At 39.5% G+C, this 13,265-nt stretch overlaps 1 protein-coding gene across 2 annotated transcripts in view; it reads right to left on the reverse strand.

The window, feature by feature from the left end:
- The window catches only part of TRMT9B (tRNA methyltransferase 9B (putative)), a 113,504-nt gene that overhangs the window by 16,050 nt on the left and 84,189 nt on the right, over positions 1-13,265 (reverse strand). Inside the window, exon 4 of one of the 2 annotated variants that reach the window (XM_064418080.1) lies at positions 11,022-11,167. In XM_064418080.1, coding sequence (XP_064274150.1) covers positions 11,022-11,047 — 26 coding nt within the window. In that variant the 5' untranslated portion in view covers positions 11,048-11,167. Of the gene's footprint in view, positions 1-2,902; positions 3,059-11,021; positions 11,168-13,265 lie in introns of those variants that run through there. The other variant, XM_064418079.1, reaches the window with a different exon arrangement.

Genomic DNA, 13,265 nt, shown 5'->3' on the forward strand with positions numbered 1-13,265 from the left:
AAACATATCTTTTGCTTAAATCTCAGAGACAGAAAGATAAGTAGCACATTATCAAGTAGGATCTAAAATGGAGGCAGCCAATGGTTATCTTTGATCTCGAGATAAAAAATGTTGTAGAATCAATTACAGTCATTACAGAACTACTAAGTGGTTTCTCTTGATACATTTTATAAACTACTCTTGATTATCATGTTTATTACAAGTGAACATATAAGTTCCTATCTTAAAATATTAATATACAAATGTATTCAGTATATTTGCCAAATACAGTTTAAAAAGAAAAGATCTTGTGGTAGACAGTACAAGGTACTAAGTTACCTCAGTAGATGACCACTTGAATGAAATCAAAGCCACTATAACATATTTTTTATCCTACAAAATTAAAAAATCTGACTGATACTTTTTTTTGTAAGTTTTAGTTATAGGAAGTCATGTATTTATATTTATTTCTCAAAAAGAAAAGGTGTCTCATGTCTTTGAGGCTAGTGTTCCAAAGTGTCTTAAGTACTCTCTAATAGTAACTGGGTGTTTATGCAGCTGACAAAGGCTCCTGAAGATACATCAGTAATCCTATCAGGGCTGAGATTTAGACCCACACACAGAGAAACTTCATTACATTGTTACTGAAAGGTTGAGGCATAACCCTGTGTGAAATGTCTGTCCCTGACAGCTTCTTCCAGTGGTAACTGCAGTAGACTGAGCAGTGTGAAGGCCTAGTGGTGCTGTAGTCAAAATCCCTAGAAAAGATCCTTTGTTTTCATAAGCCACCAGACCTTCACTGAAAGATTATTTCATTTTAAATGCATTAAAGTATGAGCGATACCTTTTTACATAACTTGATATTTCTAAGCCCTCTATTTTAAAGACAAGAAAGGCCTTTGAGAAACACATTTTTCCCTCATCAGCATGGAAAGAAAAGGCTTCCTGGGGCAGCTGAAATTTCACATAAACACTACTGAAGCTCTCTATTTGGAAAATATTTTAATCCTGTGGCTTTTTAGGTATAATTTTTTTTTTCTTAAAATCAGGAAATTATTGTATGACAGGGGAAAGAAGTTGATACCTACAAACATCAATATTTGGAGCATCAAAATAAATATTAGTTTAGAAGAAATTTATTTGAAATAATTTCTCTGAAATTATTACATATTGATATGAATGTAAAGCTTTCTTCAAAATGGAATACTTTTCAACAGCAAAATACAAACCAAGTTATTTAGTGCTTTTTGTTCAACTGTGTTCCACTTCAACTTTTCTGACGAAAAAGAAATCAGCCAGGATTCTGTGTCACATGAGTTCAAGTCAGTTACATAAAGCCTGGCTATGACACCAAGTATGTATCTTAACAGTTACGCTGTTTTTCTCCCAGTCATTCACTTGATACTCCGATGTCCATTTATGAAGCTAAATACAAAAATTTTTAAGTACCGGTGTCTTCACTCTTCATTTTTTTTCATTTAAAAATTATTTCATAAGCATATAGCGGTCTGAAGTAGTTTGCCAATCTCTTCGATCTTCATAAATTTAAGAGACATGTGGCCCTCAAGCCATGGTTTTCTGTCACACAGGAGTATTCTGTTGCTATTATGACCTATGACCTGGCCCGTGTAGATCCTGGTTCTGCAAACATGTGGGCATCTGCTTAACTTTATGCTTATAAAGCACCTTACCGACCTCAGGCAGCCCACTGACAATAACTAAAAGCAGGAATTTGCAAATCATATTTTTCAAGACTGAGCTTTACAGTGTTTCTACTGTCCCATATTCCGATTCATCCATCCAGAATGGATGGCAGAATACCTGCAAATCTGGGAGTTTGCATGGGAACTGTTTATCCCTTGATGTAGGGCTGATTTCAAACTGTTCAAAGACATGGTCTATAAATAGCATATATTACTGAAATAAATATATTTATGTACTAGACTGAAAACAAATTCTAAAATTAAGCCAACCCTCTGGGGTCCATCAAGGGGCAGGAAAAACTCCTGAAAGGACCAGTTCTGTTGCTCATGGAGAGGCTGCTGAGTGTTTTTCCTTATCTCTTTCTCGAGTTTCATGCACAAAATCATCAACTCCAGCAGCACGCTTCACCTGAGCAACTGCATCAGCAAGGAATGTTATCCTGTGCACTACGTCAACACAGCAGGGCTGCTGAATTCTGCCAGAAATTCTTTGCAAAAGAAAAGGCACGGGTGAGCTGACTCCCTGAGCTCTGGCTGCTCCCACTGATGCTCGGCGGGAATGAAAATCCCTTTACAAACATTCATTAAGCAGCGAACACTCTGCAATGCTGAGAGCTCTATGTGGAGGCAATACCTCAGTATTTAGAATCCTCTAGGAAAAGAAGAAAATAATCATGAACTGTTATGGCTTAGGATTGCTCCAGGTCATTGCTTAGGACCGTCTGCCAACACACAGCGCGTACTTAATTTTTAACTAATCAGGCTACCACGGAGAAACTTACTATTGCCGCGGTAAATTCCCCCCATATGGTAAAAACTCCCCTCCCCAAGTGCTACACCAAATTCAGCTCCAGCATCCACGCTAGTTCCCAGCTCTGCAAACCGCGGCTCCGTTCCATTAAAATATCACACGGGGGGAGCGAGGACACCGCACGTGCGTAAAAAAAATTAGTTCAGTCTCCAAATCCTTCCCCCTCGGGCTGGGTCAGCGCCAGAGGGGCGACTCCCGGCTCTGCGGGCAGCGTTTTCAAGGCGATCACCTCAATCTGCAGAAATGTACCGCGACGCTTTTTTTTTTTTTTTTTTTTTCCTTCACGGCTGCTGCGAGGCTGGGGTGGGGTTTCTGCGCCCTCCCCAGCGCTGGGTTATCTCTCGGCCCCGGGGCCAGCCCGGGGCGGAGCGGGCTGCCCCGCATCCCCCGCGCCCGCTCCCGCGCTCACCTGCTCCCGCGGCGCGGCGGCGGCTCCATGCCCGGCGGGGGCGGCGCTCGGCCGGGCGGGCCGGGCCGGGCCGGGCCGAGGCGCGGGGCCCCCGGCGGAGCGGCGCGGAGGGGAGCCCTCCCCGCACCTCTCCGCCGGGGCCACCCCCGCTCGGCGCCTCCTGATCCCTCACTTCCCCGCAAGCGGGAGGAGGCGGGGTAAGGCAAAAAGGGGGCCGGGTTATCAATTCCCTGTTAACTCTTCTCCTTGCGGTCTTGTCTCGTCCCTTGGGCGTCTTCCGCGAGGAGGGTGGTGCTGGTGGAGACGACGGTGGCGGAGGGATGCTCCGTCAAGGAAGCGGGGTTTGCAGCAGGGTCCCCGAGCTCCTCTAAACCGAGGGTGATGGGAGCCGTGCTGTCTGCTGGAAGGAAGATTAGCCCTTGCTCATTTAAAGGTTAAGCGCAAAGCTAACCTTTGTGACTAGGTCCTGTCTGCAAGTCTTCCCATCCCGTGGCTCTTGAGAGTGAATAATTTTCTTTCCCCTACTCCCGCACTGATTCCTATTAAAGCAGTCTAAAAATGGCAGATTGTTTCTATACTTTCATATACAGGTGTTTATTGCACAAGTACAAAAAAACCCCAGCTACGCACCAATACAATTAGCACTATAAACATGTGCTAAAGAGATATGTCCCAAGAACTTATAAATTATGTATAAGAGATTACAGATAAAGAAGAATGCAATGAAACAATACTAGCCAGTATGACAGGCAGGGAACTCAGCACAACATTGCACAAAGTACTGAATGTATTGAACTATTTCCTGTTACAGGTAGTCTTGCTCAAATCAGTTTCAAGACCCGAAGACAGGATTATGAGGAACATGACTGTGTATTGATGGGATTTTCAGGACTGACAAAATTGCTCAAGAACATGCATTCCCTTTACTTTGACAATCCTACCTGAATGAAAAGATTCAGGGGAACAATGTAAGAACAAGATGAGAATAAGCATACTGAAAACACATAAACCTAATATTTTATTAAATGTACCAAAATCATGGAGTAATGATGAAACTCTTGGTCTCCGTTATGAAGGAATTCAACTGCTAGATAATAACTAGCCTTCTTAAAGCCTTCAAAAAGCTTTGACTAATTTGTAAGACATGAATGTCCTTTGCAAACATTGTGTTGACTTTTCCTTGTTATGGCATACTTCATGTATGTTCTGCTAATTTAATTCCATAATGTAGTGTCGACTAAATTGGTGCAGACGAATCATGGTATGCCATTCCCAGACTCTTTCAGATACCTGTTGTGGAAGATGATGCCATATATGCCTCATTCTTCCTTCAGGTAAAATTCCTCAACTGTGAATACCACCTTATGTTATTTGTTAACATAAATATTTACTTATTTTAAAAGCTTTTCTGTTTGAAAGAACTGCTTCAAAGTCATCCTTCTAAGAAAACTATTCTGATGTAGACTTATAAAACTCTACTGTGGGGAATTCACACAGCATTTTCCCTTACCACCTAATCTTTCCTGGATGTTCCTTAAACAATTATGTATCAGTCCTATAGAGTCTCTCCAGACTTCCTGCTTCTGATGCATTTAAAATAGATATTAGTCATGTAGCTTAATACACTTCAGGGGAAAAAAACCCCTTATTTTTATTAAGGTTTCATTAAGGTTAACCCAACCCCCACATTTATTAAGGACTCATCATGGTCTCATCACACAAATTTAGGCAGAATGAAAATAGAATACTTTTTCCTTTGGAGTACCATGCATCTACAATTACATAATAAACTGCAGTCTGTAGCATGCCCTCCTCCCTAAACAATTAAAAGACCTCATTAAAACCTTTTTTTTTTCTATATTAAAAAGGACTTAGGTCATTAAATTAAGTGACCAAACATTGGGAAAGCATGAAGGCTTAATTCAGCATGAAACCTTAATTCAGACCTCTTGTGCTTGTGCGTTGCAGCCCTGTACTTAATTATGAGTTTGTCTGCAGAATACCAGGTTCCATTTGGAACATTTGAAATTATGTAGTGGCAAGCATGTAAGACTGGCTAATTATGTTGCCTCTTGTATTCCCATTCATTTATTCCTTTACTCTCTAGCATCTCTTTTGTGCTCATCCCTTATCATCTTTCATCTGGAGACTGTTCTCTCCCTGGTCTGTCTGAAACCTTTACCCTTAGATTACCTTTTGCAGTCAATCAGGTAAAGGTTTTTACCATAGGGTTACAGCAACTGTTAATTATTCCTTCAAAGGTTATGTGTGATTTTTCTCCAAAGGTGAGGGGGGAAAAAAAGGAATAAAAACAAAGCAAGGGAAAAAAGAGAAGGAAACCCAAGGAAATAAAAGTTTCCAGGTTGAAGCAGTAGGGAAAGAAGGAATTGAGGTCAGTCTTCATGATATCATAGAGCTTCCTTATTACAAAGGACAGCTCTCAAATTACAAGCTTTACAAAGAGACAGTTGTACTTGAAAGCAAAAGGAGGCATTAAGTTGCCTGGTGCCTTGGAGGGGAAGGATCATGCTGTATTTATAAATAAGGCTGCAGTGTCTCAGTAGACATTCTGAAAATTGATGGGGTTTTTTTAAACTTGTGACAAAAACTCTACTTTATGTCTGCTTCTGTTGGAAGAAGGCCTCCTCAGTCTGACTTTGTTTCCTCTCTACAATAAATAGTACAAAGAATAAACAGCTTTGAGAAGCTTATTTTCCATGCAGATGCTTAAGAGGTAGTCATGAAATAATTACTTACACCCTTGGATGGTGAATTTGGTCCTCACATAGAATTATAATGTTACTGTCAAACTGTAATGTTGTTTTAAAAAGTTTTCCACCAGAACTAACAGATGGAAGCAGTGCTGTTTGTGATAGTACTACAGTTAACTAAAAGCAGTAGCTCCACTTCATGGAATATTTTAGACCTGAAAAGGCTGAAGAAATAATATTCTTTAGCAGTAGCTATTTGATTTTTTTTCCCTGGAACATGAAAATCCAAAGCAAATTTGAGCTAGAAAAAACATGTTATTTCTCAAATGAAATAGGGTCTCTAAAGGCTTAAGTTTCCCAGTGAAATTGAGTATAAGCATATTTTGGTTGCCAGGCAATCTCAGGATCATAAAAGTCAAATTTTCAAAAGAAGTTGCTGAAAATCATCGTTACTGTCCTGAGTGCTTCAGTCTTAGGAACTTTCTGACCCTTTCCCATACATGGTCTTTTCAATCACTGGCAATACAAACTTGATTTCTTAAATAAAATTCAAATCCTCTGCTTCTCACTTGCTTCCAGGAGTTTTAATAATAAAAAAATTCTCAACATTTTGATTAATAGTGTGTGCTGAGCCATGCTGCAGGGTATAATGGATTTACTCTGAGTGGGATAAGAAAGCAAAACAAATTTACTGAAAGTAAGTCACATCACAGTCCAGTAAAATTAAACACTCATGGCTTCAGAAACATAACTGTGGCTTCAGGAACATAACTGTGCAGATACTTTTTCCCATAGGTTTACTATGCAGTCAGGCTTGTATCATGGGAAATCTTTAATGTGTGACCTTCACAGCCTACCATGCAGAGCTGCTGTGGGGATTAACTAGTTAAGATGTGTAAAGTGCTTTGAAGATTATAAGGCATTAAGTTGCACAAGAGCTAAGCACTATTATTTAATACTTAAGTACAACCAAGCTTTACAGGACAACTCCTGTTCACCTCACTGGAAAGAGTCTTTGTTATTTCTTGGTGGTTTCAGTACAGTTGGTGCAAGAGGTAAAACAAAGAGAACTGAACACGAAAGAGGGAAATTCCTTTCTTTTTTCACTATCAGAGACTAAAGTGAGATACAACTGTAGCGGTATTGCATAAAAAATTAGTTGAAAAATAATTATTAGGAAATGCAATTATAGAAATCCACATAAAATGCAGTGCTCCTTAATGTGCCAGTACTGTCCTTTTTACTACGTCCTATCTTGCCCAAGTAGATCCACAGACTATTCTCCAGGAAGTAGAACTCCAATTTCCAGACCAAATTTATCTAATTTATCTAATTTGGTCTAAAAATCTAAAAAAGCTGCCAAGTGACAGTAGGGATGGGTAAAATCTGCACATTTGTAAGTTGTATTTCATACATATTTTAGCTTATTTAAGTCAAAATTTTGGAAGAAATATGAACACAGACTGTTGTCTTTATTAATCACCTTGTTCTGATACAATTGCTTTGTTGGGTTTTATTTTGATATAAACCTTCCTCTTTCTTGTTTTGTAATGTCAGTTTTCAGCAGCAGGAAGTCAGTGGGGTTTTTGTGGTAGCAAAGGGACAAAGTATTTGCTAATAAAATTACAGTGTAAAACATGACAATGTGACATAATTTTGCACTTAAGTAAGCTGGAGATAGAGGAGCACAAGTGTTTCAGGTTGCTGACAGGCACAAACTATGGAGGTTAAGGCAGCATACTGTTGGACCCTGACCTGCATCCCAGCATCCTGAAGTCATGAAGACCTTATTTGGCATGCAAAGTAGGAGGGTCGAGTGTATTTACCTTGCAAGGACTAATTATGATTCAATGGAAGTGGTTTTTTCATGACAAAGCACTTAGAACTTGCCTTTCTTGCCTCTGCAAAAGTGTTGCAGACATTTCACAAGGACAGACTTTTCAAGTATATACATTTCCTCTCTGTGGCTAAAAATAAAGATCACTTTTCTATATTTTGATCTCAATTGAAGCATGTCATAAATGCATGTCATTCAATTCTGACTGTCTCCAGTATGACCTGAAATTCAGCTTTAGAGATAAGTAAAGGTAAAAGAGGGAAAACAGAAAGTGAAGAGTGTACTTGCACAACAGAGATTCTTGTCCATTCCTGAGTCAAGGAATCTACAGACCCCTAATGTTTCTACTTCTCTTCAGAAATCATAGACTTTGCTTCCTCTATTAAGTTAATAACAATCACTGTGTCACAGAAAATCAAATTACTTATCCAAAAACACAAATGAAGACCTGGAATAAGCCAGAGTTCATTTTAGCTTTCTAGACATTGACCCTGTCCCAGACTGCTTTAGCTATTCAATCTAGAAACAGCTTAAGACAGACTAGAAGAGTGTGGTGCACATTGTTCAGAGAAACGATTTGTGTGTGGTGCCAAATGTGACTAGCACACTCTGTCACCAGGCTTTTGACCAGGAGATGTGGGAAGCTGGAGGTAGTAGTCTTCCTTCAGATTCAGCTCTTTAAGCTCAAAAGTGTTCTTGCAGAGATTCTTTGTTCTCAACATGTTCTAGAGCTTTTCCAAGCCTGTATCTGAGGCTCTACTCACCTCCACAGTTGCTCTCCCACCAGTGTCACAGCAAAAGCAAAAAAAGCAACTCAGGTTTTCCTTTGTCTTTTCAGGAGCCTTTTTTTTTTATTTTCTTACTGCCTTCTCTTTTGTGTAAAGAATCTCAAATCATACAATGACAGCTACTTGTTATTAATTTTAGATTCATTATGGGTTACTTATGGTGTTGCTCATACCAACAATAAACTACTTCACCTGCATTAGTATTCTTAGTGCTTATTTCGGCAGAAGTGAAATTGTGTTTCTGAAAGGGCAGACATTTACCAGGTGCATTACAAATCTAGTTAGAATTCGAAAAAAGTTGGCTCTTCTGATACCTGAGTTACTGAACTTGAAAGATACAACTGCTAGTAATTTCTCATACTGTGCAGATTGTCACACATAGTTTGGAAATGGGTGAATGTGATTCAGTTCTCATGTGATTTTGGTGTATTAAACAAGAAACACAAACACTGTAAAAACAGAACCATCAACAAATGTTTTCAAATATTGCTAAAGCAGTTATTCTATTGTACCAGATAAAAAGAAATACAAGGAGTGAGCATCCCATCAGTCCCTCCATGGAATGGTCACACCCCATTAACAGGCAGTGCCTGTGTGTCCTGCTGGCAGTGACCACATGGGCAGTACTGAAGGATGGCATGTCCACAGTCTCCTCATGTTGACAGCAGACCAAGATCCATCACAGCAAGACCATGTGCATCTTTCTTACCTTTTCCTTTCTTCAGCTGGAAGATGAGCTTAGAATAGGACTTGAAATATTGTCTTTTGCTGAACTAGGTACCTGAGCTACTGGGAATATGTCAGCTCTCTGGTACCCTAAGCTCCAAGCAGAAACTGTTTTTCTGGGGCTGTAGAGTCCTCTGACTTTTCTCCACAGTACCTGAAGCTCCTATTTTTCCTATGCATACCCAATCCTGTAACTCTCAGGACCAAACAGCCCAATAGCTCATCTTGACCCAAAGCACAGAGCTCTGGTTTCTTGTCCATCAGCCCATTTCACGGGGGGAAGAGGAGGTGGCAGGAAGATTAGTCTGATTTAATTCTTCTGATCACCAAGAAGCAGAAAACACATGTGATATGCTCCAGTAAGACCTTCTTGTCTAACCTGAACTATGAAAATTCTCACTTTAGCTGCATATGTGTAAGAGTGAGAATTTCTATCCTAAGTAGAGAAAAATACTTTGTCTTGGCAAGAAAAGCTGTTAACATCAAAGAGTCTGAATTTCAGTTCTCAGTGTTTCTAAACTTATTCCCATGGTATTCCTCTTGCATACTCAATCCAGTGAAATGCTGAAAACATTTCTTCTATTCTTTTGTATTTAAAAATAGATTGATGGAAAGGAATTATTTTGGAAGCACTTCTTAGAGATGGCTTATAGATCTATTATATTCCAGGACCTTTGACTTTGCCCATTTTTATGCTACAGTAATAAAGTGAAGTGCCTTATGCCTCATTGCAAACTGATTTTCTCTCCCTTCTCTTTTAGTTTAATTCAGCTTTATTAAAAAGTATTTTGAAAAAAACCCAAAAATCCAAAAATGAAGAGAACATTACTAAAAATAAATCCAAGCAAAGAACATGTGTCAAAGAGTTGCAGAGACCTCTCAGTCCAGAAGAAGAGACTTAGTAAAAAAAGTTTTCCTTTTTTTTTTTAACCCCATAAAAATTAACTCAATATTAAGTAGGAGCTTAAGATCTGGGAAGAACTCCTATTATAGTTATGGGTCTCCACACAGGGGAATGGGATGAGCAAATCTCTATCCATGTTTATCATAGTCTCACCAAAACCTTCTACTTCTGTCACTTCATTCCAGAATTTATATTTCTGCACCCTCCTATGAGCAAGAGGAAACTCAGATTCAGAAATGCAAGTGAAAGTTCAGGGTGCTGGAGAACAATGATGTGACATTCTGGAGACCACACCTCAAAGATCTTTCTCAAAGGCCATCTCTAACTTCAGATAATAAGTTGTTCATAAAAGGAGGTCTCCAGCCAGTGCTGTGACAGATATCTGATCAAAAGATCAGCAAGTCTTCACAATTTGGCCTTGTGGGGATGAAGAAAAGACTGAATATGATGTACTACCCATAATCTATTCTCCTAAATCCATGTCCCCCTCCCCAGGCTAGAGAATTGCAGGTGTGCAAGTGCTGTGAAAGCACCCCTAGGCTATGCTCTGGATAGAAATTAAGTCAATTATTAGGTCCTGGGAATCTTACTCTCTTTCCATATCTAAAATGTTTTAATAACTTTGCTTTTCCTTCTCCAGAAAGGAGAAAAATCTTGGGGAAAATCCTGATAAGGCTGCTGAACTGCTAGTCCAGTCTGTTGCAGTTCCAGGCAGAAAAGAACACTGCCCCACTTGGAAATTTCTCATCCTTGTTCCAGGCATTAGCTCCCTCAGCTTTACTTCCCAAGAAGACCCATGCTGAGCAGGGGGATTCACTGCACTCACAGGGGCAGTAAACACTGAGTTGCTATCCTGGTTGTTTATTATGGAACTATTTCCATTTTGGAGGGAGAATTTTGCCTGTAATTTCCAGTTAGGTCTTTAACAGAGGCTTTTACTCAATTGTAAAAAAGCTTTTTATCCCTTTTTATAACCAACTGTCTTTCTGAATTTCACTTTTCATCTTGAAAATATATCTTCTTCAGTTCACTAAAGCTGAAGAGTAGGTGAACTTTTCTTGTGCTTCTGAAGGATTCTAATACCAGCAAGAACACCCAAAATACACAACAGAACTTGAGCAGACTTTGAAATGGTTATCCATTTTAGACTCACCCATAGAGCTTACTTTCCAAGAACATTCAGATTTCTCCTTTGGAAGCATAGTGTTGTCGCCAGCAGGGAGAAATGAACATGTTCCTCTATTGATCTTACTTGGAGCACTTAGGTCTCAAGAGAACAACCAGTGGCAGGAAAAGCACCTGGCATAAGGAGTAAAAAGATGTGGTTGAAATGCAGTACTCCCAAAATCTTCAAATAGAAAAGCTGTGCAAAATGTTCTTGAGCACAAGTTGACTTTAGGCTGGCATCTCTGTATTTTGACAGGAATTGCAATGAAGACCTGAAGGGAAATGTCTGGTAAGGGCCAGGATGCTGAATGTTATTGCATTCAGAGGGACAGGGAGCAGGGAACTTCTTTACCTTCTCTGGATATGCTTGCACAGCAAGCTGTTTGGCTTCTACCAGTTTAGCCACTGCCAATCACACTTGTCACATAGTTGTGCACTAGTTCTGCATCCACAGTATAGATTTTAGAGTTTGCTAACCACATATCTGCATTTGCACAACATATACAATTCCCACTAAATCAGACAAATGGATGCTGCTGAGCCATCTGTTTGAAAGTATGTTTAGTTATATAATCTAAGTTACAAGTACTTCCTCACAGATGAAGATATCTCAGTTTAGATGGCTACAGAGAGGGGACTGTGCATCTGAAATATCCCCATGAGACCAGAAAATACAATGTAAAACTGTAAAAAACCCAGTGCTTTTCTGCAGAAGTGTGGAAGCCTGGCAGGATTCCTTGGGTCATCACAAATGGCACTGAAATCTAGACTTAGACCACTGAACTGAACCTTACTGTCTTCATTTGAGTGAATATCTACATATTCCTTAGGTTAATATGAGACCTGTTTAGACTGGAGTTCAGAAATAGGTCAGATGGCAAAATATAGGGATGTTAGGATTTATGAGTCTTAACTTTAGAAAAAAGTGTTATTTTTGGTTGATTCAGAGTAAGAATCACAAGACCACACTCTGTTCCCAAATTTGCACTTGCTACAAATGTGAAGTGCCCCTTGAGATTCTTGTGCTGCTTTCATAAACACTTACAATCAGACCAACTAGAAATTTGACTGGTTTTCCTTGGTACTATATAGATATGAACTTGAAATATTTTTGGAAACATACAATTTGTTGGAGTTTAATACTATTTTGCAGTATTAGTAGTTGTTGTTCTACTTGTATTACTCCACAGTTTGGTTTATATTATATCTATTTGTAGATCATATTTTAATAATAGAAACAAACATTTATCAGAAATTTTCAATGTTCTTCTCCAAGAGTCATGATATTTTCCCTAGTTTCTGTTTGGTATTGTTACAAATGGGATGTTTTTGCTTTGTACATGTGTCACATTTGTTCACTTAACTGTATTTTTCTGTTCTACACAGACTCTCAACCCATACTCATCATCTAAGCATCTGAATCACTCCTCAAGCATATGAGTAGTACAAGGGGTCCAGATCAGTCAGTAATCCCAAGATTCTGCCTTGTCTCTTTAGCTCAGCTTTCACATTTCAACCTCTTATCTGAGCCTGGAGATCAGTTCAGTGGACACCCTAGCCCAAAAGGCCCACTACCCCAGGATGCAAGAGCTGAATTCTGCATTCTGGCAGAAAGCTAGGTTGTGTCACACCAGTTGAACATATCCTCACCACTCTGAAACCTTTCCACAAGTACTGATCACCTTATTCAGGAGCCTTGTGAGAAGGATGATGGAGGAAGATCTCGTGCTCTGATGGAGGAAGATCATATAAACAAACCCTTTCAGAGCCCGTGCTGGTGTGCATTCAGGACATACAGCTGTTAAGACCAAAGGATCACTTAAGGCTGATGCAAACTTTACGTTCTGTTCTGCACAGGCCTTACTCAAAAAGGACTGGCTGGCTGGTCCAAGTTCAGGCAGCAGGTATTTCTGAACTGATTGCACACAGGGAAAAGGAAACCTATTTCTGTGTTACACCTCAAGCCCCCACAAGTTTATTATTATTACTTTTACTGCTGAGAATTTACAGGGCTCTAAAGAAAAAAAATATATATATTTCAGAAATGGTTATCTATTTGTCTGCTCTGAGGAGGAGAGGTGGCAAGTTTTGAAAGACTTTGCCTCAATCAGAGAAGAACTGTTGGTCTGAAACACAAACCACTTGTTGGTCAGCAGCAGACATATTCTTCACGTAACATTCTCCACTCTTAGTGACCATTATCATGATAGGAGTTCCCTGATCTCCAGAG

The sequence above is a fragment of the Passer domesticus genome, chromosome 4, assembly GCF_036417665.1.
Source record: "Passer domesticus isolate bPasDom1 chromosome 4, bPasDom1.hap1, whole genome shotgun sequence".
NCBI lineage: Eukaryota > Metazoa > Chordata > Aves > Passeriformes > Passeridae > Passer > Passer domesticus.